At 38.3% G+C, this 26079-nt stretch overlaps 1 protein-coding gene across 1 annotated transcript in view; it reads left to right on the forward strand.

Moving 5' to 3' along the window:
• DGKI (diacylglycerol kinase iota) overlaps positions 1-26079 on the forward strand; it is a 569495-nt gene that overhangs the window by 300666 nt on the left and 242750 nt on the right. The window contains 2 exon segments of the mRNA XM_036761364.1: positions 1603-1740; positions 5467-5545. Of these exon segments, the coding sequence (XP_036617259.1) occupies positions 1603-1740; positions 5467-5545 (217 nt within the window).

Below are 26079 nucleotides of genomic sequence, written 5' to 3' on the forward strand. Positions count from 1 at the left end.
ATCAGGATGTGTCTGCATCTAAAAAAAAATACTTTTAAAGGTCAAAGGGACATGATGAATGTCCAGGAAACATAATCTAATCCAATTGATTTTTCAGATTTTCTTATAATTAGGTATAAGTCATGAAAGAGCTTGGTATGGAGCAACTAAATATGTGACAGAAGCTTTTCACATGAATCCTGCTTTAATCAAGTCTTCTCAATAGGCAGTGAAAAGAAGTGGGATGTTCTATTTTATCATTCCATCCCATGTTGAGCACTAATTGGAGGACCAAATCTGGGTCACAGTTACATCCTTCCCCTACCCTGTGTAGGTAACTCCTTCCTTTGAGTTGTTGATATACTTCCTGATCTTATAAATTATTATTTCTAAAATGATGATCCTGGTAGAAGAAAGACCATAGCTGGTAATGGGGGCAACCAACTAAGTTTGTATCATGAGCCAGTTTCAAGCTAACTCAGCAGGAAGTAGTGAAAGTTATTGATTTGTAAGCTATCTTGCCTTTTTTTTTCCAGAATGCAGATGGTGAGGAGGCACTGTTGAGTAGCAGCTTTGATATTTATCATCATTACGGGAATAGTTCTGTCTCTAATGACATTGTCCATGAGTAGCTTCCTTAGATGCTAAAACTTCTGGTGTCATGGAAAGGGAGCTTGATGTTGTAGGTTGCAATTCAGGAAACCTTCACGGGAAATAATTTTTCCTTTTCTGGGAAGGGGCGGGGCTGGACTTCTCTTATCTATAACAGCCCTTTGTTCTTTTCCAAGACATGTTCCAAGTTTTCAGTAAGGGTTTGGACATTGAGTTTTTTGGCCCTACTGTATCTTGGTTGACTTCTGCCCCAATAGCACAAAGATTAGGGCTTCCAGAAATGTGCAAAGGGGGAACGGAGGAGAACAAAGTTGCCCTCTAGGTATTACCTTACATATCTTCTACATTCCTAGCCTACATTCTTTTCCAAATCCTGCCTTACCCAAACAAATCTTGTACCTAATATTCGCAGTGTGAGATTGCTAGGAGCAGGAAGGGGTGGTGGCCTATAGTCAGTAAGCACTGTGATAAGCACTGGGGATAAAAAAAGGCAAAAAATAGTCCCTATCCCTAAGGAGTTCATAATCTAATGGAGGAGATAACAAGAAAAAAGAATAAATATGTACAATCAACCTATATATGCGATAAATAGGGAATAACAGAAGGAAGGCACTAGAATTAAGAAGGGATGAAAGAGACTGTAGTGAACTCTATAAATCCAGCTGCTATGTCTTTATGATCTTAAGTGACTATTCCTGACAGATAAAGTTACTGGCTTCAGGAGAAGCCAGTGAATCTCTTAATTCACAGCTGTCCAGCCTTAGGTGGTCTTTTTGCATGTCCTTTTAAGCTAAATTCTAGGAACACATGTAAATATGTGAGAAAAAGTTTCACTTAGAATTGGTTATCTGAAAATTAAACAGTTCTCCATAGGAGAGAGGTTCTTCCTTTGATGAATATTTTTAAAAGGAAAGTGTTTTTGCAATTTCAGCCTTGCCAGTTTGATGAATAAAAACTTGGTGCCCAGGAAAGTTGGGTAGTAAGTAATGTGTGTGCTTTCTGATCCCCCAGGGTTACACAGACGAACCTGTCTCAAAGATACTGTGCCATGTGGAAGATGGAACAATTGTACAGCTAGATCGATGGAATCTCCACGTAGAAAGAAACCCTGATTTACCCCCTGAAGAACTTGAAGATGGTGTATGCAAGGTTAGAGGGATCTTTCTTCAGTAAAGGACCTTAAAATATCAACCTGAATTATAGGAAACAGGTTCTTCATTTCCTGGTAGGGGCATCTCACTGTGATTCCTTTTTGTGGGATTAAGGAGTGCCATCTCAGTTGAGGGCTGAGTATGATAGAATACATGTTCCTCTTAGACTTAGAAATGATTAAATCCTATAGTCGCTTCCAAAGGTCATCCAATTCATCCTCTTTCCCTTCTAGACAGAATTGCATAATAATATTACAAAAGATGTATTTATCAAATTTATGATCCCCCAAAGTTATTCTTATTCCCATATCCAGGATATTGATATCCAGATTTGTGATCTGTAGCAAGAAAGACAACTACTCTTAGCTCATCCAGTATCTTATGATCAGGAAGGTCTTCCTCCTGAGAAGGCTGAATATAGCTCACGTCAGATTTAGTCCATTTTCACCACCTGCTTTGTCTTCACTGAAAATACCTGGTCACAATCTTTCTTCAGCCTTAACTTTTGAGCTGACATTTTAGGAATAACAAACCAAGGTACATTTTGTAAAATCTGGCAGAGCTAAGCTTTACAATAAGTGAATTGGTTCTAAGTTCTAGCCTTAATTTCAAATCTACATGGTAGACTATTCTGAATATGTAATACTCAATATTATTTTCTTCCTGTCCCCCTTCACTCTATAGGGATATATACACACATATATAAACATACACATATGTTTATATAGATACATGTATATGTATATATGCATATACACATACATGCGTGCACACACACACACACACACACATATATATACACACAAGTGTGTCTATACACATATATGTGAGTGTTACAGAATGCAATTCACTCACCATCATTGAGTTGTACATTTTGACTTATTCCTCTAGTAGGAGAGATAGAGATAGAGTTAGATCTATATTCTCTTACCTGGTCTTTTCCCACTACTGCCATTGCCTGTGGTATGCATTCATTCATGGTGTGCATTCATTAGATGAGAGATTGTGGTTAGAGCTGCTGTTTGTAGTCATGGAATAACTAACTGGTACACATTGGGTGGGAGAAGGAGAAGGAATGAGCATTTATATAGGACCTACCATATCAAGCATTGTGATAAATGCTTTATAAGATAAGGTGATGTTATTATCACTTATTTTACATTTGGGGAAACTGAGGTAGAGAGAGGTTTAGCTGATTGCTCAGGATCAAACAGTAGTAAGTGTCTGACGCTGGATTTGAACCCAGGTCCTTCTGGTTCCAGGCAAGCCCTCCATTTACTGTTCCACTTAGTTGCTTCCAAAGTTGATCTGTAACTCTGGTTTAGATTCCTAGTCAGAAGCACCTATTTTATTTTGTCCAGAGAAATCAAGGTGATATTTTTTTTGCTCTGTCCTCATCATTCATCCACTTATCCCATGAACTAGAAGTTGAAAGACTTCCTCTGTTTCACAGTAGACCAAATGAACAGTCAGCAGTAGTAGAACGGTGCTGTTAAAATAGGAAACATGTCTTTGGACACCATGAAATTAGTGCTAATTATAAAGCATGTGACTAGAAAGAGCAGGACCCAAACTAAAATAAGTAACCCATGTGGCCACCATGAGGCAGTCTGTCTCCTACACATGGTATTGGTCAGACTATTATTAGACTATCCCATTCATTCTGGTCTCTACAGTCTGAAGAATTGGAAGCCCCCATAATGGCAAGAGAAACACCAAGTCAGAGGATTTTTTAAAAATGAGATTTTTGGGAGGAAGTTAAAAGGAATTTGGATTTTTTAGTCTGGAGAAGCTAAAGAGTCATTTAATAAATGTTCCTCAAGCCTTAAGGAGGGCTATTATTTAGAAAATGGCAGCTGGATTTTCTCTTTGGCTTATTCTTAGCGAATAGTAAGAAAAGGAAGTTGTAGCCTGATGAACTTACGTAATTTAGAAGAATAATGTTGTCACCGCAGGAAGGATAGCTATACTACTATGTAGTTTTTACCAGTTTTGGCATTTTATGGAAGTCTGGGCAAACAGTCATCTTTCAGGTGTCAGTTGATGAGCAGAAATTTCAGTTTCTGTTTCAGTTCAGCAGTTTCTGAATTTCTGTCATTCTTCTCTGTGACAACTGTTCATAGTTCTCTTTTGACCATTCCAAAGGATCAGTTTACCTGTTGGGTGAGAGTTGGTCCTTATCTATCAGTCTATCCTGTTAATTTTGTCTTTTCAAACCAATTCAGTAAACATTTAAGTGTTCACTATAATCAAGATATTCTACCATAGGGAGAAAAATAGTTTCTGCCCTCAAGGAGTTTACATTCTACTTTAGGTTATTTCTCATATGCAGTCCATCTTGGTCACCCAATGAGTCCCTACTTTGAAGTCAAAAAAGGAAGGCTTCTTCTATAGTAAAAGGTTCTCCCTCTTTGACCTTCAACCAGATGGAAAATTTTGGTGGTTATGGGGAAAGCGAGACACTTCAATAATTTCCTAGATATGGTATTTCTAATATCAAGTGACCTACTATGTGCTTTGCACATGTTTGTTGAATTGATAAGAATGAGGCACAATCCTTCTTCAGCAGAGACATGATAAGATTAACCTCCTCCCCTTCCCCAGCTAAGATGAACTAGCTTGTTTGATTGTTATTTAACATGCCATTCATGCTGGGATTATGATCACAAGAGTGAGTCCACGAGAGATCTGTTACCCATTAGCCATTCGCTGTGTACTTTGCTAATTTTACTTGACTTTAGTGACAAGAGAAAGATTATCTCAGCAGTTGCATTTTGCTGTTAGCAACGTGAAGCCTGTTTCAATGCAGCGTGTCTGGTTATTTTCCTTCTGCTTCATCCAGGAAAGAAGGCTTAGGCTAGCCTTGAGGATTCTAGGATGTTAGAGCTGGAAAGGCCGTAGCCATTATAGTTTATTTCAGTTCCCTGATTTATCAGGCTAAGGCCCAGGGCAGTAAAATGACCAATGCTCTTTTCATTCTGCCACACTTTTGGTAGTCATTCAAGAACCCACATAAAGTAGGGAAGTGATTTTTTTTTCATGGGTTAATGATGTGGTAATTCAGACTAGGGGGCATGGTTTGAATTAGTGAAATGTTCAAATTAGAATTTTTCTTTTTGGAAATATAGATTATCATTACTTTCAAGTGTAGTGACTTTGGATCAACAGTTTAAATGTGTTTCCAAGTAGAGGCCCCACCATAAGTACTTACTGAAGAGATATAGCTCATTTTAAACGAGCTATTTCTGCATGCCAAATGTTTTAATGCTTTTTTTTCTCTTAAGCAAAATTTTATGCATTTGTGCACACACATATCCCCAGTGCTTAGCACACTGCCTGACACATAGTAGGCACAGAATAAATACTTATGGACTGACACATAGATACACACACACACACACACATATTTGCTAGGCAAATTGAATCTAAGCAAAGTACAAGGAAAAATTTTAGACTTTTTCAGGTCCTATCACAAAATCCAGACCAGTGGATTTTGCATTTGTTGTTTGAATTCTGTTATTGGCTTTGTTGCACTTCTGTTAGCGATAATTCCTTTCCTTGAACCTTTCCAGAGGAGTTTTTTATCTTAAATTCATTGCCCTTTCCCTTTGTTTTTGGGACTTCAATTGGGAGGGGTAAGCCCATCACAGCTGGCGTGATAGAGTGTCTTTTCCTTTTCACCTTTGTCAGTCAACTTTACATGGATCTCTGTTTGTCATTACAGCTCCCCCTCAATGTTTTCAATAATTACTTCAGCCTTGGATTTGATGCTCATGTTACGCTGGAATTCCATGAATCCCGAGGTGAGAAACATCTTTTACCCGTATACTAGGGTAGAATGAACTGGCAAGTGGTTTGAATGTTTTAACAAGGATTAAGTTTGTCATTGCCATTCTCTTGTTGGAGACCTGAGATGAAATATAAATACACAACAGGCAGGGACAGATATTGATAACCCATATTTCATCAGAATATTGGAATGCTTCCTTCCTTCTCCCCAAATCTCTCTTTAGGCCTCTCCTTCATATTGGGTGAGGCAAAAGGGACCAGATATTGAAATAAGAAAGAAGAAAGGGTTTGAAGACAGGAAGATGGTTTATAAACGCCCAGAATGATTTGAAGTTAACAAATTTGACTCCAATATTTCTGTCCCCATTATCCACAACATAACTAATCAGACGGATTAGGATGATGATTTATGATGCCAAGGGTGAGGTTATTCCAACCTCTACATGTTTCTGATTTAAGAACCAATATGAAAACCAAAAATAGTCCATAAGCAAAATACTTCCTTTATTGCTATTAAATCTCAAAACTGCACTAAGACTTTTGGGACATGTTGTGTCATGTGTGTATGTTGGGAACATTGTGGTGTGATTTTAGTTTTTATTCCTTTGAATTCCTTCAGATTTTGTTCCATTTGAATTCTTTTGATTGCATTCTAAAATGATTTCTAGGAAGTAGTTTTGTGTGGAGTCATTTTGCAGCAGTAAGATTCAGTAATATTGAAGGTTTGCTTTTTACTGACACCCACCTCATCTTTTCTGTCATCAAAGATGGGACTCTGTTAAAGATGAGTAGCCATAGGCATTACAACATTATTCTCAAATATTTATGGTAAGTAATTGAGTATTGGAGCTCAAATATTTTGTTGTTCAGTCATATTCAGCTCTTCATGACCCCATCTGGGATTTTCTTGGCAAAAATACTTGAAGTGGTTTACCATTCCTTTCTCCAGCTCATTTTACAGATGAGAAAACTGAGGCAAACAAGGTTATGTGACTTGCCCAGGGTCACACGGCTAGTAATTGTTTGAAGCTGCATTTGAACTCAGGTCTTCCTGACTCCAAGCCCAATGTTCTGTCTACTGCACCAGCTACCAGCATATTGAAAAATTTAATGTCTACCCACCTCCTAGGTTTCATGCAGAGACTGACCTACTTTTAAACAAACAAAACAAATTTTTTTTTGATAGAAGCATGTTATACTTCTGCTAGCCTGGGACCTATACATTTTTCATAATGAGATCACAACCACGTTCACTTATCTAAGAGAAGATATTTGGTGATCTAGGGTAGTTATTGAAAACATGTCACTCACCAGCACCACTGTTTGTTGTTCAGATATTTAAAGAGAAATTCAGAATCAATAGCCTAAATGATATAGTTATTAGCAGCCAACAGGTATGCATTTCAATCAAATCCTGCTGCAGCGTAGCATTGGAAAGAGTCTTTAGATGAAAACACTCATTGGGAATTTTGCCCCAGAGGGGAGGGTAATTACCCCTGGGGTCCTTTATGTGGGCCCCTGCAGCAAGATGGGGCAGTGGTTAGTGGTTGAGTGGATAAGAGTGCCAAAGACTGAAGTCAGGAAGACTCATCTTCCTGAGTTCAAATCTGGTCTCAGATACTTACTAGTTGTATGACCCTAGCAAGTCACTTAACCCTATTTGCCTCAGTTTCCTCATCTGTAAAATGAACTGGAAATGGCAAATCACTCCAGTATCTTTGCCAAGAAAATCCCAAATGGGGTCACGAAGAGTCTGACTGAAAAATGACTGAACACTGAGCAGCAAGGTGGTTAACTTTGGAGTTCTGATGACTTGAAACTCACCTTTCGTTATTCTGTAGAGGAAGTTATGGAGCAGAGCAGCCTGAATATGACAGTTTGGAGAGTGGTCTTCTAGTTGACTTACTGAGACATCATAATTCCACCTTTGGATGTGAATTTTTTTTTGATTCATTGGATAGTTATCTCTTCAATCAGACATCTTGGGTATATTCTCGTGTTTAATTTCCTTTGTGAGAATAAATTTTGAGAGGTCCACGAGTCATGTCTGTCTAGGACTCTGAGAGTGGTCAGACAGTAGTTGCTAGGAAAAATGTCTCTGTGAAACATTTTGTCCTCAGATTTGTCTATAGACAAATACATATTTAATGTATTCTAATCTTAAATCCTTTCATACTACTCTACATACATTACCTTAGGAGTAATTAAGTCTCTCCCCTGTCTTCCTCCCCACCCCCATCCCCAGGATAGAATTCTGTGGGGGAGGAGACAGTATTTAGATTCAATGACTTTTCTTCCTTTAATTTTCATATATTTTACAACATTATCTGCCTCACTACATATTAAAGAAGTAGTTTGATGGTAATTTAGAACCTTGTGGAGGGACTAGAGCAGCATCTGTATCATATAGTAAATATTTTATGTTTCAGGTAGAAGTATTTTGTTTTTACTTGACTTTGTCCAAACTCATCAACAACTAATGATCACTGATGCAATTTAATTGTGGATGCACAGCCATATTGAAGGGTCTTCCCAGGCCAGTTGTTTAAGATTACGCTGTGCTTCTCAGAGCCCCTGTTTTGTAGAATTCTCATTGGATAAGTATGTGTGGAATGTCAGGCACCTTGTTTCAGTGGTATCCCAGTTATGATGTCAGCTAAAATTGAACTTATGGAAAGACTTCAGGAACTTCTGTGTGGTTTTGATTGATTGTGAGTCTGAGTGAAAAAAAAAGAGAATTGTGGATTTGGAATTTCTAGTGGCTTATATTTGGGCTATTTAGACAAAAAGAAAAGCTTCAAGCCTTTCAGGGACTACTCAATTTTTATCATAGTTTTCTTCCATAAAAGGCAACTATTCTAAGCTACTTGATCATTTATTTGAAAGGGGGAATTTTTTGACCTTAGACTTAACAGCATGAGCTTTACAGAATGCTAAACAATTTTTGAATAGTGCATTAAGATGAACATAAAACATTTTTATAAAAACAGTGCTGCAGCTTACTGTGCTGGAATTCTGCTTAGATCCAAAGTATCAAATGGCATTGAGGCACCCATTGCTTATAATTGAAGATTAAAAACATTTACAGAGCACAATTAATGCTTAAATTGACAAGGACAGCCTTCGTATTATAGGAAGAAAGAAAATTCACAGCTTCTGATATGAGGGTTCTTAATCTCTTTTTTTGTGTCATAGACTCCTTTGACAGTCTTGTGAAGCTTATGGACCCCTCTGAATAGTGATTTGTTGTCCACATTCATAATATAAAGAAATGCTCAATTTTAGTTAGAGGATAGTGAAAAACAAAGATGCAATTTTTTCCCTATCCAACTTCCTAGACCGCTTGAAATCAGACCCTGTGGTTAAGAACTCATGCTGTAGAGTCATACAATGTCAGGATAGCCTTGGAAAGAACCTCAGATGTTACAGGATCTGTAATTAAGCAGGAATCCCCTTTTATAATATTCACAAGTAGCCATCCAGCCTAACCTGAACACTTCCAGTGGTAAGGAACTCACTATCTCCTGAGGAAGCCTATTCTGTAATTGTGCAGCTTTTCCATATCAAACTGAAATCGACCTCTTTGCAACTGATGTCCAATGCTCCTAGCTCTGGCCTCTGAGATCAAGACAAATGCATCTAAATCCTAATCTAGGAATAATTAATGAAAGCTCTCATGTTCACTCTGCAAGTCATTTCTTCTCTGAGTTCCACATCCCCAGTTCCTTCAACTAATCCTCTGATTGAGTTGCTTTAAATCTCTTCACCTGCCATCTTATTCAGCCTCCTGTAGTTTCACACCAGCTTTTATCATTGTCCTTCCTAAAATGTGGCACCTGGAATTAACGCAGAATTCTGAATGTAGTCTTACTAAGACCAGATACAAGCAGATCTATCACCTCGCTCATTCTGGACATCCAACTTCTATTATTAGTCTAAAATTGCATTCTTTTTTGGTCATACTTTTAACCCATATTGTAGTACACTAAAACCCTCTGGTAATCTTTACACAAGAATTCTTGTCTAGCCACATCTTCCTCATCCTATACTTGTTCTTTTGATATTTTTTTGAGTCCAAGTATAGGTTTTTCCATTTTTCTCTGTCAATTTTCATCTTATTAGATTTGGCCCATCATTGTAGCCTCTCCAGACTTACCTGAATGGCCCAAACTTACCTCCTCAGCCTTATTACACATCCCTCCCTTCATGTGGCCTGAGGTCTAGGCAGACTGACCTTGTTCCTCAGACACAACACTCTGCCTCCTACCTCTGCGCTTTTGTAGTGGCTGTCCCCTTGCCAGGAATGCACTCCTTCCTCACCTTTGCCTCTTAGAATCCCTAGTGGGCCTTGAGTTCCCCTTTTTGCATGAGGCCTTTCCTGTGCTTTTCTTCTTCCTCCAAATTAATTACCTTGTATCTATTTTGTCCCTATTTTGTCTCTTGTTTCTGTTTTATCTAGTTTACCGTTTCTTATGTACTTTTACAGTTTTGTGTTTTGTTTTATTTTTGAGCAATGAAAATGATTAAGTTGATATAAAAATAATAGCTGTTTATATATAAATATATTTATTTTGTCTCTGTCTAGAATGTGCATATCTATCTCCATTGCTACACTGTAAGCTTCTTGAGAGGACAGATTGTATTGCTTTTTTCTTTGTACACACACACACACACACACATATAAACAAGTTTCATAAATACTTGTTGATTGAAAGTTACATGTACTGTCAGTTATAATCATTATATTAGAAGTTTTGTAGTAGAAAGTGATTTATATAACAAGATAAAGATGTATCATTGAAGAAACATTTTTTACCAACTACGTTTTTGAAATCATTGCAGCATATAATTATGATAACTACAAATGAACAAATACTACAGAGTTGCCTCTGTGTTATCCTAGCTGGTATAGAGCATGTAATAACCTTGCAATGCTTTGACAAAAATGTCTGCTTCTATAGATGAAAAAATCAACATGGTCTATGCCAACTCTCATGTAGTTTACCATTTCTTATGTACTGTTAACAGTTTTGTATTTTGTTTTATTTTTGAACCAGTCAAAATGATTTCATTAATATAAAAATAATAGCTTATATATAAATATATTTATATAAAATATTTGTACATATTACATGTAACATATATAATTCATATGAATATATTTTATATATTATATATTATTTATATGAATATACATTTGTATATAATTTATTGTGTGCCAGGCATTGTGTTAAGTGCTTTACAATTATTACCTTATTTGATCTTCACAACAACCTTGGGAAGGAGGTGCTATTATTATCCCCATTTTACAGAAGAGAAAACTGTGACAAACAGGTTAAGTGACTTGTACAGGGTCATACATCTGGTAAATATCTGAAGGTGAATTTGAACTCTGGTCTCCCTGACTTCTGGCCTGGTACTCTATCCACTGTGCCATCTGTCTGCCATATAGGGAACTCTTCATGAAGAAATGTTATCAGTGCAGATTGGCATTTGCTCCAGAGACCTACCGAGGGCATTGCATTGTTAAAGGATTTGTCCTTGGTCACACAGCCAGCATATGCCAGAGTTGGGACTTGATTGTAGATCTTTGTAACACCTTTTTTTAGCTGTACATTACAGTAGGCTGATTCTCCTGCCTGTCATTTACCATTTCCTAACACAAAGGAAGGAAAAGGATGTTTACATTGTTTGGAATCAACATTTTCCCATTGTATTTACTCTGAATGTTGTTGCCTTTAATGATGTTTTCATTTATTTTATTTTAGTAGCTAGGCGGTGCCATGGTGCTTAGAGTGCTAGGCTTAGTGTCAGGAAGACTCATCTTCCTGAGTTTAAATGTGGCCTCAGATACTTCCTAGCTGTGTGACCCTGGGCAAGTCACTTAACCCAGTTAACCTCAGTTTCCACTTCTGTAAAACGTTCTAGAGAAGGAAATGGCAAGCCACTCCAATATCTCTGCCAAGAAAACCCCAGATAGGGTAATGAAAAATTAGACATGACTGAAAATGGTTGAACAATAACATGCATTGTTGTGTTAGAGCTTCTTCATTCTGCTCCCTTTGTATATATATCTGCCTAAGTCTATTGTTACGGGCTCCCAAGCCTGGCAACTATGCTCGGGGTTCCCCCCAAGCCCCAGGCCTTTGCCTAAGCAAAGGACCTGATCTCGAGGACAATGAACGGGGCGGGAGCCAAAAGATGGTGAAGGACTCCGAATTTTATTTCAGCAAGCAGCACCTTTATATCTTTAGTGACATAGGTACATCCTTTGGTTACGTGGGTGAAGGACAGGTAAAAATCAAGACACCTGGATACTAGCACTGCCCTGACTCCGCCTACTCTCCTCCCCTTCTCTTCCCGCGCTAACCCAATGCTCCCTGCTGGCAGGCAGTCCAGGCAAAGAATCGGAAACTCCATGTGCTCTGGCAAGCCCGGGCAGAGAACTGGAAGTTCCACGTGCTCTGGCAAGCCAGGCAGAGAACCGGAAGTTCCATGTGCTCAGGCAGGTCCGGGCAAAGACCTGGAATTGCCAGGGAGGCAACAAAGGTGAGACCCCTCCTCCTGGCTCCACCCATATCCCAAAGCCCCGAGTTAATCTCAGAAGGCCCCTGGGCCTGGAGGTCCGAGGAGGACAGGGCTCAGCTCTAACTCGTCCGGCAACAGTCTATAATGTGGTCCTACCAGGAATAGCTTTGAAGCAAAAGTTCAGTGATGTTGAAGACCCTCTAGTCTGTTGACTCTTTCCTCAAAGTTAATATGACCCAGTAAGTAAAAGCACGGATGCATTTGGCTATATAGATAGCTAAAGAATTTGGCTATCAAAAGCTTGAGTTCAAGGATCAGTCCATATACAAGCAGTCTGCAGAAAAGCCATCTCAGAGCAAGCAGCATTATTAGAATTCAAAGGTCTTGAGCTCTGAAGAGACCTTCCTATAAAGCAGGAATAAAGTGAGATCTGACATCAACTTTGTTAGAGTGCACCATATCATTGGATTCAAGCCCTAAGGCCCTATTATTGAGGTAAACAAATCTGTTGTGAGCACAGCACACAAGGCTAGGAAGAGGAGACAGGCATCATGAAGTCCCAAAGTAGCATTTGCAAGGAGCCTGCTAACTGAAAGTAAGGCTAGGATATGTCAGAAAAGCAAGTTGGTACAAATGGAAGGCTTAACTAGTTCCAGCTTCTTGACAAGTGCAAGCCCAAGAGATTGGAGGGGGGATATACCATTCCAAGCTGGCTAATTCCTTGTTCCTTTCTTAAGACGTACCAGGCTTTTTTCTATCCAGACTTGTGATTTCATTGGTTTCAGAAATATCTATTGAGCTAACTCCCTCTACCAATACAGATCAGCAATTATGCTGTACCCGATAGTTTTAGAGACTTGACTAGGGGGACCAAGAGGCCCAGGTGTGTCAGAGGGAAACTTAGGTCTTTTAAACTTCCAGGTTGGCTCTCTATTCATTAGCTTAAATTAAGCTATGCAAACTCCCATGACCAACTCATGCTGTGGCATTAAAATCAATCAAATTTTGACAAAAATTGGAAGATTTCTCCTTTTTTATCACCTTTTTTGTGGTTATAGAGCTGGAAAGAGTCTTTGAGGCCATCTTGTCCACCCTCCCTCACTGCACTCCCATTTTGCAGTTGGAGAAATTGAAATTCAGGGAAATGAAATGATTTGTCTGTGTTCATACCTGACTTGGCAGATTTGAACCCCATAACTGCAAGTTCAATACTCTTTCTAGTTCACCAAGCTGCCTCTCTCCTCAGAAGCCTCTGGTTTCCTGACATTCCTAATGAAAATTCAAAATCTCTCAACAACAACTTTCAGATACCATGATTTTTCCTAGTATTTGGTAGCATTAAGGTAGAGATCCTGGGATGCCAAAGCCTGGGAAAAGTCTGACAAAAGGACTTTGTTACAGGACTGGAAGAAACCCAGGAAAAGAATGAATTAAAATGCAAATGAATGCCAAATGGTACCTCTGTAAGATTATTGCTAAGTAATATGAGCTGGCTGGTTTAGGAATCCAGGAATACTGGGATTGAAATCCTCCCTCCAGTACTTGCTAGCTGTGTAACCTTAAGCAAGTTACTGAATGTCTGTGGACCTCCAGCAACCCCTTAGGACATCTCTGGATGGAGTTCTCACACTGGACATTTCTCACCTGTGATGAAATTGCAGGTGCTTTGCAATTCACATATTATGAAACTATACTGATGATATTTTTCAATATATAATTTATATCCCACTATTCCCTAAGGTAGTAATAAAGTTGAGTGGTGTACTTTATTTTGTTCTGTGTGTGCTAGATGGCTGTGGTTCAAGGGGAATGACTAGAAAGTAGTACTGCTGAGAAAGCAGATATGGAGACTGACAATTTTAATCTGGAGATGGATTTTGTTTTTTACTTTAATTTTGACAGCATAAACAAGTTTAGCTAACAGTGGACAGTGTAAATTGGAGAATTATGCTTGTGCAGCAGCAGAAATAGGGCTATTCAATTTACTTCTGGTAATGAGGAAATAGACTTAAAATTTAAAACCAATAAGAGTTAGACTTGAACCCAGATCTTTGAGTGTTTTTCTTCCTCTCTCTCTTTCTTTCTTTCTTTCTTTCTTTTTCTTTCTTTCTTTCTTTCTTTCTTTCTTTCTTTCTTTCTTTCTTTCTTCCTTCCTTCCTTCCTTCCTTCCTTCCTTCCTTCCTTCCTCCTTCCTCCTTCCCTCTTCCTTCCTTCCTTCCTTCCTTCCTTCCTTCCTTCCTTCCTTCCTTCGTTCCTCCTTTCTTTCCTTCTTTCCTTCCTCTTCCTTTCTTTCCTACTTCTTTCTTTCCTTCTTCCTTCCTTCCTTCCTTCCTTCTTTGTTCCTTCCTTCCTTCCTTCCTTCCTTCCTTCCTTCCTTCCTTCCTTCCTTCCTTCCTTCCTTCCTGGCAATCAGGGTTGAGTTACTTGTCCAGGGTCACACAGCTATTAAGGGTCTGAGGCTAAATTTGAACTCAGATCCTCCTGACTTCAGGGCTAGTGCTCCATCCACAGTGCCACTCAGGGTCCCTTTCTTTCTTAAACTTTTGTAACAATTTAAGTAGGAAACAAGTAAAGGGAATATTATCTTATGTGAAAAGAAGAATGGATTCAAAGATGCTAAAAGTTTTATTTAAGCTTAAGTGATATGAGTCATAAACCTGAACAGGTTTGAACCAAGGTATACTACCTTTAGGAGAGTGAGAAGATGGTAAAATATGTTGACCCAAAGAGTACAAAGACCTTGGCCTTTGAACAAAAATTTTAAATGCAGATGAGTATTGGGGAGATAGGAAAAAATGCTTGAGCAGCTCTGAAGAAAGGTCAAGGTTAAAGTGACCTACCCTCTAATACCTTCCTGTTTGTGGCTAGAGGAGACCTACACATTTTGATTCCCTTTGAGAAGGCCACAAGGCAGTGGGACTTGGCAGGAGATGAGTATATGGAATCTTTGCCTACCCTGCTGACCGGATTGTTGGCAGGACTCCTTGGCATCTGTAACCAAAAGCCCCAAGATGGTTTGACAATGTATTTAGAGTGTAAGAATACACTTTATAAGAACTTCAGCCTGAGTCCAGTTTTCTCTTATAATAATTGGACCCAGAAGGCTGAAGTTAATACTCTAAAAAAGTTGGCAGAATGAAGACTCCATCAATTCCACTTTCAGATCCCCTGGAAAATCAGGCAGTTGGTGAAAGACCAAAATAGAAAAAACTTAGTTCCTGGCAACTGAATTAGCTGACCAGGGTTTTATCAAAGGAAGGATCTGGGGAGGCAAACATCTAAAGAAAAGAACTGCTGAGCAGAAATGGCAGAGGAGAAGGCACTTTCAGTACGGAAAGTACTTCATGTACATTTTATCTCATTTGATCTTTGCAACAACTCCAGTATTACCTTCACAAATGAAGACCCTCAATTCTGGAGAAGTAAGTTTACACCATGACTCAGTCCCAGAGTTATTGGGTGTTTGCATTTTTTAATTTTTTACGTTTACACAGAAGGAAAGTCCCAGAGCTGGATTTAAGTGATTATCATCTTGACTTGCATCTTAATGATTATTTCCGCTCACATAACTAGCATGTTAGTGGGGGACTTTGTCACCTTTTGCATGAATCATTGAAACAGCCTCCCAGTTAGTTAACTGCTTCATTTCTAACCCCTCCAGTCCATACCATACAGCACTACCAAGTTAAATTTCCGTAGGTGCAGATCTGATCATATGACTTGTCCTACTCACCCAACTCCAACAGCTTCTTATTGCCTCTGAGTAAAATATAAACAGACTCTTCTTTTGGACCCAATAGAGTTAATACTTGAAAAGAGTTGGCAGAGTGAAGACTTTATCAATTCTACTTTCAGATCCCCTGGAAAATCAGCCAGTAAAACTCTAAATAATCTAGCCCTAACCTACCTTTCTAGCTTCTTTGGATATTACTCCCTGTCCTGAATGATTTGATCCAGTTTGTCCAGCACAATGTGCCATCTCTCATCTCCTTGTTTTTCTACAGGTTATCACCAATGCCTTGAATTCACTTCCTCCTTGATTCTACCTCAAAGAATCTGTTTTCCTTTAACATGTAGCTCAGACAACATCTTCTACATAAAACCATTCCGGATCCCTCCAACTGATTGTATCTTCCTTCCCAAATGAGCTTGTATTTAAATATTTTGTATGTGTGTATACATATGCATATGTATTTATAAGCTATATATTCATATTGTATATATTTTTATATAAATATATGCTTATATATTTATATGCAAATATATTTACAATTATATAAAATATATTTACAATATATAAAATAGAATTATATAAACATTTACAATTATATAAAAATATATTTACAATTATATAAAATACATTTATAATTAAAATATATTTACATTTATATATATACATATTTACAGTTATATATGTATATAAACATCTATCTATCTATCTATCTATCTATCTATATATATATAGTTACCTTCTTCATTAGAATATATGAGAACAGATTGATTCATTCTTTGTACTTGTGGTTTCCAGGGCTTAGCACAGTACTTAGTATTTAGTAGGCACTTAATAAATATTTGTGATTGATTGATCGAAGGACTTTAAATCAAGAGCCAATTCTGTTAAGCTATGAGATTTCCCAAACATGGAATTTTTTTTGGCCCTGATCTGTAATTTATTATATGTGAGTTTTCCAATCTATTTCTCCAATGTAGAATGGCCACTTATCTCCAACTTGTAGTCTTAGAGAATTGCCTGGGCCACTGAAAGATTGTTGTTTCTGTTGATCCTTTATTTTCAAAGAGTACCCAAGACATGACAGGGTAATGTCTTGACTTGGGCATGAATTGGATTTAATTGAGGCAGGGTTGCACAAAGCTGTCTGCCTCCCTTGCTCTAATTGTCCATAGTCCTGCAGCCAGTATATATAAGAGACAGAAATTGAACTCAGGGTCGTCATGAACTGTCTTGAATTCCTGTGTCATTCCTCTAATCAAGATGCTTCAGTGCTTTATTATAATTGTCTCTAGGAAAAAATAAAAACTTCTTTCTTTAGTATTTGGTGCACTTTAATAGTGTGGTGTTATCTTTCTAGACTGATTTACACATTAACTGGCCATTCTGTGTTCCAGGCCCATCTGTTTAATTGTTCTTCTGTGCTTATGACACCCCATCTTCTGCCTTCGTGCCTTTCCAGGCTGCCTCCAGTGCATGGGAGCAGTACTCACTCTCTCTTTGCATTCCTAACTCTTTCAAGGCTCAGTTTGGAGATCGTCTCCTTTAAGAGGCCTTTCCTGATTTCCTGTTGTTGTTGCTCTCCCAAATCACTTTGTATTTATTCTGTGTCTCTCTTTTATTACTTATTTGTCAACATGTGCTATTCTTCCTTCTGATAGAATGCAAGCTCCTTGGAGGCAGAGATGGTCTTGCTTTAGTGTTTAGATTCTTAAATACTAGATCAATATCTGGCACATAGCAGGCAATTAATAAGTGATTGTTCATTGATTCCTGACTCTAAGGTTATTCCAAAAATAATTAATAGCAATAGTAATAACTAGCATTTATATGGTGCTTTAAGGTGAAAAGTACTTTACAAGTATTGTCTCATTTTATCCTAGGGATAACCCTGGAAGGCAGGTACCAGTATTAACCTCATTTTACAGATGAGGAAACTGAGGCAGGTGGGTTAAAAGATTTATCCAGGATCACCCAGCTAGGAAGTATCTTATGCCAGATTTGAACATATGTCTTCCTGACTCCAGGTCCTGTGCTCTATCCACTGCGCCAGCTAACTACTTCATACATCATACTTCCTCAGCATAGCACTTTCATGATTGCCAAGATACACGACATTAAAAAAAAGTGAAAAAATGAATGTGAAATTTGAAAAACATAATTTCTTATGTTAAAATCCCCCCCCATTTCACTTTTAACTCTATTTTAGCAGCCTCTCATCCTTTCTATTCATTTGGGTTACTCACATCCCCCTTAATAGATCAAGGAATCTTTACATCATCATACTTGAGGGAGGACTTGGTGGCTGCCCCTCCCCTCCCCCAGCAGTAAAAATGACAAAGATGGATTTGCTGCCTTTCTTAACCAGTGGGCAGCCTTTTTGTGTGTGTGTATGGGGTGGGGTTTCTACAGTTTCTAACATGGTGAAAGACTGACAGCACAAAAGTCAAATTTAGAATGGTACTTTATGAGAAAACATGGAGCATATTTCAAAAGAAACAGCCTCAGGGTGACACAGAGGGGGAAATGCCTCTGAGGAATCATAGCAAAAAAAATCCACATTGGATAAAATTGCCTGCTTACATGGTAAACAAACATCACGGAAAGAGAAAACTCAAGAAGTAGATGAACAGGCAGTTCTCAGAGGAAGAAATTAAAAATATCTATAGGTATATGAAAAAATGCTTTAAATCACTATTGACTAGAGAAATGCAAATTAAAGCAATTCTTAGGTACCACATCTCTCCTGTCAGATTAGCTAACATGATAAAACAGAAAAGTGATAAATGCTGGAGAGGATGTGGGAAAATTGGAATACTATTACATTGTTGGTGGAGTTTTGAACAGATCCAGCCATTCTGGAGAGCAATTTGGAACTATGCCCAAAGGGCTATAAAAATGTACATACCCTTTGACCCAGCAATACCATTTCTAGAGCTATATCCCAAAGAGATCACACAAGGGGGAAAGAGACCCATATGCACAAAAATATTTATAGCAGCTCTTTTTGTAGTAGCAAAGAATTGGAAATCAAGGGGATGCCCATCAATTGGGAAATGGCTGAACAAGTTGTGGTATATGGAGGTAATGGAATACTATTGTGCTATAAGAAAAGGCGAAGATACAGACTTCATAATAACCTGGAAAGAACTACATGATATGATACTGAGTGAGAGGTGCAGAACCAGGAGAATGTTGTATACAACCACAGACATATTGATTCTGTGATGACTAACCCTGATAGACTTGGCTCTTCTCAGCAATACAAGGTTCAAAGACAGCCCCAAAGGACTCATGATGGAAAGAGCTATCTACATCCAGAGAAAGAACTATGGAGTCTGAATGCAGAATGCTCTCTCCTTTTTTTCTGTCTCTTCTTTTTTGGTTTTGTTTCTTCTTTCTCATGATTCACTCCATTGATCATGGTTCTTCTTTACAACCTAACTGTTGTGTAAATATGTTTAATGTGACGGTATATGTAGAACATCTATCAGATTCCATGCCATCTTGGGAGGAAGGGATGAAGGAGGGTAAAAAATTTGGAACTCAAAAACTTGTGGAACTGAGTGTTGTAAACTAAAAATCTAAAAATCTTAAAAAAAAAAGTAGATGGACTCAAATAGCCTTTTTTGTAAGAAGAAGCCTTTTACTTCTCTAGGCTGCTAGGGGGCGCCACAGTGTACAGAGCAAGGAAGTGCAGAGTTCAAATTTGACCTTAGACATTACCTAGCTGTGTGATCCTGGTTAAGTCACTTAACTTCTGTTTCCCTGCAGTTTCCTCATCTGTAAAATGGAGATAATAATAGTACCTACCTAACAAGTCTGTTATAAAGAGGATCAAATGAGATAATATTTGTAAAAATGCTTAGCACGGTACCTGGCACATAGTAGGTGCTATACTAATGTTTATTCCCTTCCCTCTTCACCTCTGGGGATTATTCATCAATAATATATTGGTAAAATGAGTGAATAATTTTTCCAGGTCCAAATCCTATGATTGATGATGCGTTCTGCAGGGGCAGAATCCTCCAGAAAATAAACTACCAGCAAAAATAGCACATCAGGACTGTGAAAATAGCCCAGCCCAATGATAAGGAACAAAAAAAATCTTTCTGTCTGGCTCTTTCTTGTTGGTTTACTTTGGAGAAAACATTTGATTTATTATCAGTCTCACAATATTTTTTTTTAGCAATACTGTGTGTGAAGAAATGTTTTCAATATTATGAGTAAAAATTACAATGACAGACAGAAAGCATCCTTAAAGCAAAATCGATTTGTGTAAGTATTATATTCAGATGATCTTATTTCTCTGTGAAGGTGTTATGCCTACACCATCCAACTGAGGAATTTTCTAGAATCATAAACTGTCAGAAGAACCTAGAGATCATTTAGCAAAGCAGTGTTTTGATAAATGAGGATACTGGTACTCTGTTAATTCATGGAATCATCAACTTTCAATGTCACAACAGACCTCAGAGATTATCTGGTCCAATCCATGCCTGAGTGGGAATGTCTTTTCTTACTTTTTAAAAAATTGTATTTTATTTTTAACTTATAGAATAAAACAAACATTTCCACAACATAGTACAATAAAAAAGATGATTACACATGAAATTGTACATCTATTATGTATACCTTGCTATTCCTTTTAAATATATAATGTGGTTATTGTGTAAATTTACTTTTTTTCTTCCTTTTTGTTCTCTTCCTCCCTATCCCCCCCACCCCGGAAAGAATCTCTTTTCAAGCCCATTGGATGGTAGTTTTGTAGCTATGGGGACCTCCTTACTTGTGAACAGCTTTAATTTTTAAAATTTTATTTTTAATTTATGGGATAAAACAAGCATTTCTTTGAAATAGTACAATAAAAAAGATAATTGTACATGAAACTGCAAATCTACTATGCACAACTTGTTAATCCATTCAAATATACAACAAAACTATCATGTAAATTTCATTTTTTTTCTTCTCTTCCCCTCTCCCCCACGGATGGTTACCATTAAGCACAAATTTTATGTCTATCTATCTATCTATCTGTCTGTCTATCTATCTCTAGATCTCTCTATCTAGATATATATCTAGATATATAGATGCACATACATACATACAAACATACATAAAAATATACACGCTCATACATACACACCACACACACACATAGACACACATACACATATATGATTATTCTATACATACTTCTATTAATCACTTCTTTCTTTGGATGCGGATAGTGTCCTTCATATGTCCCTTATAGTTTTTTTCCCATAACAGTGTAACGAAAAAATGATTGCACATGAAACTGCAAATCTACTATGCACTTTAATTTTTAAAGATGTTTTAATTTAATTTCCAGCTTTATTTTTTAAGAAGTTATTCCCCATATCAAGCTGAAATCACCCAGTACTCAAATCCGGGTCTACTGACTCTTGATTCACTGCTCTTTCCATCATAACACACTGTCTCTTTGCTTACCTTTATCATTAAACCACTCACTTGTGGATTGCTCTTATGTTGTCCTTCAGGAGGTGGCTTGTGCTCACAGATATGGGAATGAACTTGGGTACATAGATAATGGGCTTGGTTACCATCATTTTGCCAGTTGCATTCTTGCCCAGGACCTCAATCATCACCAATTTCTGTGGCTGCTTCTTTATGCTTCCACAACATCCTCCTCCACTCATGCCCAAGAGCATTTCTGCTTATCTTGAAGCAGAATTGTTATCTCCTTTTGCTTCCCAGAATAAATAAGATTAAATTGGTTTGGGATATAAAGGGTATTAAACATACTGATATTTCACATGGTCACTGTTGTCACATTTGGTCTTATGATATTACTGGTCATTTAGATTAATTTTAGCTTAAGTTACAAGAGCACAGAAATATAACTTGGTCTGTAGATGGAAGGGAAGTGCATTAGCATTTATTAAGCACCTATTCTGTACCAGCCACTGTGCTGAGCACATTTGATCTTGGAGGTAGGTGCTGTTATGATCCCCATTTTACAGTCGAGGAAACAGAAACAGACAAAAGTTAAGTGACTTGCTCCAAGTCATACAAATAAGAAGTATCTGAGACAGACTGGAAGTGTCTAGAGCACAGTGTTTGGATTTGTGTTTAAATTCACCATTTTCACTAAAGGTATTGAGATGAACAGACCGATGAATTTCAATTAACACACACACGCACGCACACACACACACACACATAAAAATAAAATAACTCTTGCGTGCTAGGAGTTGGACACAGAGATACAAAATAACACACAGCTCATGCCCCCGAAGGAATTTGCTGTATGCTACAAGGATATTATACATATTCAAGTATAATGCAAGGTAGGGTGTAATGGTAGCAAAGGAAAAAAATCCAAGCAAAATGCTGTGGGAAAATTTGAAGGGAGGGAACGTGTTCATTGGGAGGGATCAAGGATAAAAGGTTTACCAATTCAGTTTTTTTGGCTTCCTGATCAATCAATAAGTATTATTGAGTACCTATTTCTTGCCAGGCACTATACTGGGCACTGGGGATAGAAATAATAAAGAATAAAGCAAGCCTGACTTGAAAAGAGCTTGTAGTCTAATAACTGGATAGCAAGTACTTATACATACATACATATACATATACATATACACATACATACACACACACACATATAGAAGTCCATGGAATAGTCTTGCTTTGGGTTGAGTATTATCATATGATCCGATGATCCGTCTTCATCCACCCTTTTTCTGAACAATTTTCTTTGTGCTCTGTGTAAAATGGCATGCCAAGAGTTTGGGATGATCTAATTCCTGATCTCAAGCTATTGACAATCAAGTTGAAGATGATACGACATGAGCCCTAAAAGATGAATAACAGTAGAACCTGTGCAATCCTGGGAAAGTCACTTAACCCTGTTTGCCTCAATTTCCTCATCTGTAAAATGAGCTGGAGAAAGAAATGGCAAACTGCTGCAGTATCTTTGCCAAGAAAACCCCAAATGGAGTCACAAAGAGTCAGACACAAGTGAAAACAACTAAATAACAACAGACTTCATATAGTACATGCCACATGAGTTATTTTTGTTTATTTTTAGAGAAGTAGAGTCAGGATTTGAATTTAGTTCTCTCCTTACTTAAAGTCTACTATACTTTCTACTATATCATATTGCCTATTGTAGGAAAATTGATTGGAGATGTAAGGTTGAAGACCTTGAATGCCAAGATAAAGAGTTTAGACTTTATTCTGTAGATGTGGGGGCAATATGGACAGTTTTCACTTGGGTTTTGAAAGTAACCTCAGTCCCTCTCATTCGGAGGGTAGAGCCATGGACTCCAAAGTCTCCATTTGTGCAGGGGGCTCAAGCCAGTAATTTCTTCATTTCCTACATGACTGCACTCTTTTGGGCTTTTCCATCACGTCCCTGAGCCAGGTACCTTTCCCTTTCCCCATTTCTGGAATATGTCTGCTCCTCCAAAAATCCCTGGATTCCTTCAAAGCTCACTTCAAATGCCAACTCCCATAGGAAGCTTACCCTTATTCCCATCCCATTCCTCACCCCAGTTACTAAGCACTTAATAAATAGTTTATCATTCATTCAGCCCTTCTATGTGCCCTGCACCTTGTGGGCAGGGACTTGCCTTGTTTGCATTCATATCTCAAGTGCTTAGCATTCCCTGGCACATATATGCTTAATAAGTGTTTACTGATTGACTGAAACTTCACATATTTTAAGGATATCGGTTCGATAGCTGTAAATAAGATGGATTTGAGGGAGGTGAAAGTGGAGGCAGGGAAGCTGCTTAGGAGGCTGAATGGTAGTACAAGATGATGAAGATCCGAGCTAGGGTGGTGGCATCGGTAATAGAAAAGGATGAGTGTGAAAGACATTTTGAAGGAAGGATCCACTTGGTAACTGGCTCTACATTGGTGATATGAAGGAGAGAGCTGTTAGTTTTCAGCTCTGGGTTTTGAATTTGAGTGTTGGAGAGATGTGCCATTGTCAGAAACAGTGAAGTTCCAGGGCTGGAAAGTGAAGAAAGATGATTAGTTTTAGATGTACTGCATTGAGATGATGACAAGGTATCCAGTTCGAAATTTGGAAGTTAGAAATGTGGGATTGGAGCTCAAGAAAGTCATAAGGCTAGACATATAGTCTGGGTAGTCATTTGTGTTGGGGTTATAGTTGAAGCCAGGAGTGTCTGAGAGTGCCAACAGGGAAAATCTGAGCTGCTAATATTGTTCCAGTCTCATTTTGCCAACTATAGCCAATATAATGTTCTCTTTAAGTTGAAGATTCGTTTCCATAGTGCCTGCTGAAAATTTGTCTCTGTAATGACTGTTGAGGAACAGTGAATTGGAAATAGAAATAACAGATTTCAAGCAGTCCGATACCTGGGTGGAAAAATTCATTAAGCTGAATTCTGATTCAGAATGAATTGCTTGAGGCAGAACTGCACAAATGAGCTGATGTGAAGAAATTGGAGGCTGTGGATAATCTCATTCTGCAAGCTGCCATCACACATACCACCATGCAGAATGTTTGCTGGCCTGTAGTTTCAGTTTGGGGCTCAACTTGTGTGTGAGATCCAGTTTTAATTCACTTTAATCCCACACAAGAAAATTTTACATGCACAACTGAAAAAAGGCCATCTGAAAGCAGGCATGAAATAGAACTTGGCAAGTTAATTCCATTTCATTCAGCAAATACTTGTGAAGCACCTTCTCCCTCCCTCCCTCCCCACCCCTTCTCTCTTTCTAAAACACTGTGCTAGGCATTGTGGGAAAGTTTAGTTAAGATAGTTATTGCTGTCATGGAAATTAGAGTCCACTAAGAAATATGGCACAACAACAAATAACTATAATGCAAAGTAGTAGACCGTAGAGGCATAAGAGAGGTGTAAATAAAGTGACCTGGGGGAGAAGCCTTGTTACTAAGATGGAAGGGAGGTCCCAGGAATTGAGTTGGACTTTAGAATGTTGGTGTTATTATATGAATTATTCTTTTAGTTCTACTCACTTCACTCAGCATCAGCTCAGAAAGGTCTTCCCAGGTTTCTTTGAGACTGTCCATTTTATAATTCGCATGACACAGCAGTATTCTATTACATTCACATACTCTAATTTGTTCAGCCATTTCACAATTGATGGGGATGTTTTAGTTCTCTGATACTTTAAAAGGGCATTTTTGGATGTGGCCAATGTGGCAATTTGTTTGGCTTGACTCTGCATACAAAAGTTTTCCTTTGCTTTTTTCCTTTCTCAGTGGGGTGAGGCTTAAGGGGAGGGAGAGAAAGTAAATGCTCATTAATTGAAAAAGAGAAAATTTCATTTGCAAAAGAATTGGGCTTGAAAGATGGAGATGTCAAATAGCTGGGGGACAAAGAGAACGCCACACCTGTTAGCTGTATGAACAACCACATCAGCAAAGGAAAGGAACCCAGGAGGTGCAGGGCACATAGAAGGGCTAAATGAATGATAAACTATTTATTAAGTACTTAGTAACTGGGGTGAGGAGTGGGATGGGAATAAAGGTAAGCTTCCTATAGGAGTTGGCATTTGAACTGAGCTTTGAAGGAATCCAGGGATTATGGGAAGAGGAAGCATATTCCAGAAATGGGGAACATGCCTTTAGAAGGGCATAGAAGCAAGAGATAGATAATTGTGTGCCAGAACAGCAAACAGTCCAGTTTGACTAGAACATCGAGTTCACAGGGAAGAGGACTGTGCAGTAGGCAGGGAAATGTAGACTCGAGCCAGACTGCAAAGCAGAGGGGTTTGTGTTTTATCCTACAGGCAAGAGGGAGTCACTGGAACTTCCTGAGCAGAAGAATGACGTGGTCATACCTAGACTTGGGCACCATCTACATGGAGGTGATAACTAAACTATTATACTAGTTTAGATGGCCTGGGAATAAAGTGTAGAGAAAGATGGAAAGGACAATGGGAGTAGAAGCTTACAGAGCATCTGCTACCATGAGGAAGAGCACAATGAGCCAATGAAGGAGAGAGATTGTTTGGCAAAGTCAGATGAGAACAAGGAGGATATGATTGATGTCTCCAAGGGAAAGGAAGGATTGAGAGTCCCAAAGGAGAGGTAGTCACCATTGTCAAAGATTACGTGCAGAGGAGTTAAGGGAGGTAGGTGATTGAGAAAGGTTATTTGATAAAGCAATTATGGAAACATCGTTAAAGTTGGAGAGATCTGTTCCAGAAGCCAGATTGCAAGAGAATGAGGGGAGAGTTGATGATGAGGCCCCAGGGGAGGCATCACTTTACAGTTAAGAAGAAAGATGGAATGGACTGTACATG

The sequence above is a fragment of the Trichosurus vulpecula genome, chromosome 5, assembly GCF_011100635.1.
Source record: "Trichosurus vulpecula isolate mTriVul1 chromosome 5, mTriVul1.pri, whole genome shotgun sequence".
Taxonomy (NCBI): domain Eukaryota; kingdom Metazoa; phylum Chordata; class Mammalia; order Diprotodontia; family Phalangeridae; genus Trichosurus; species Trichosurus vulpecula.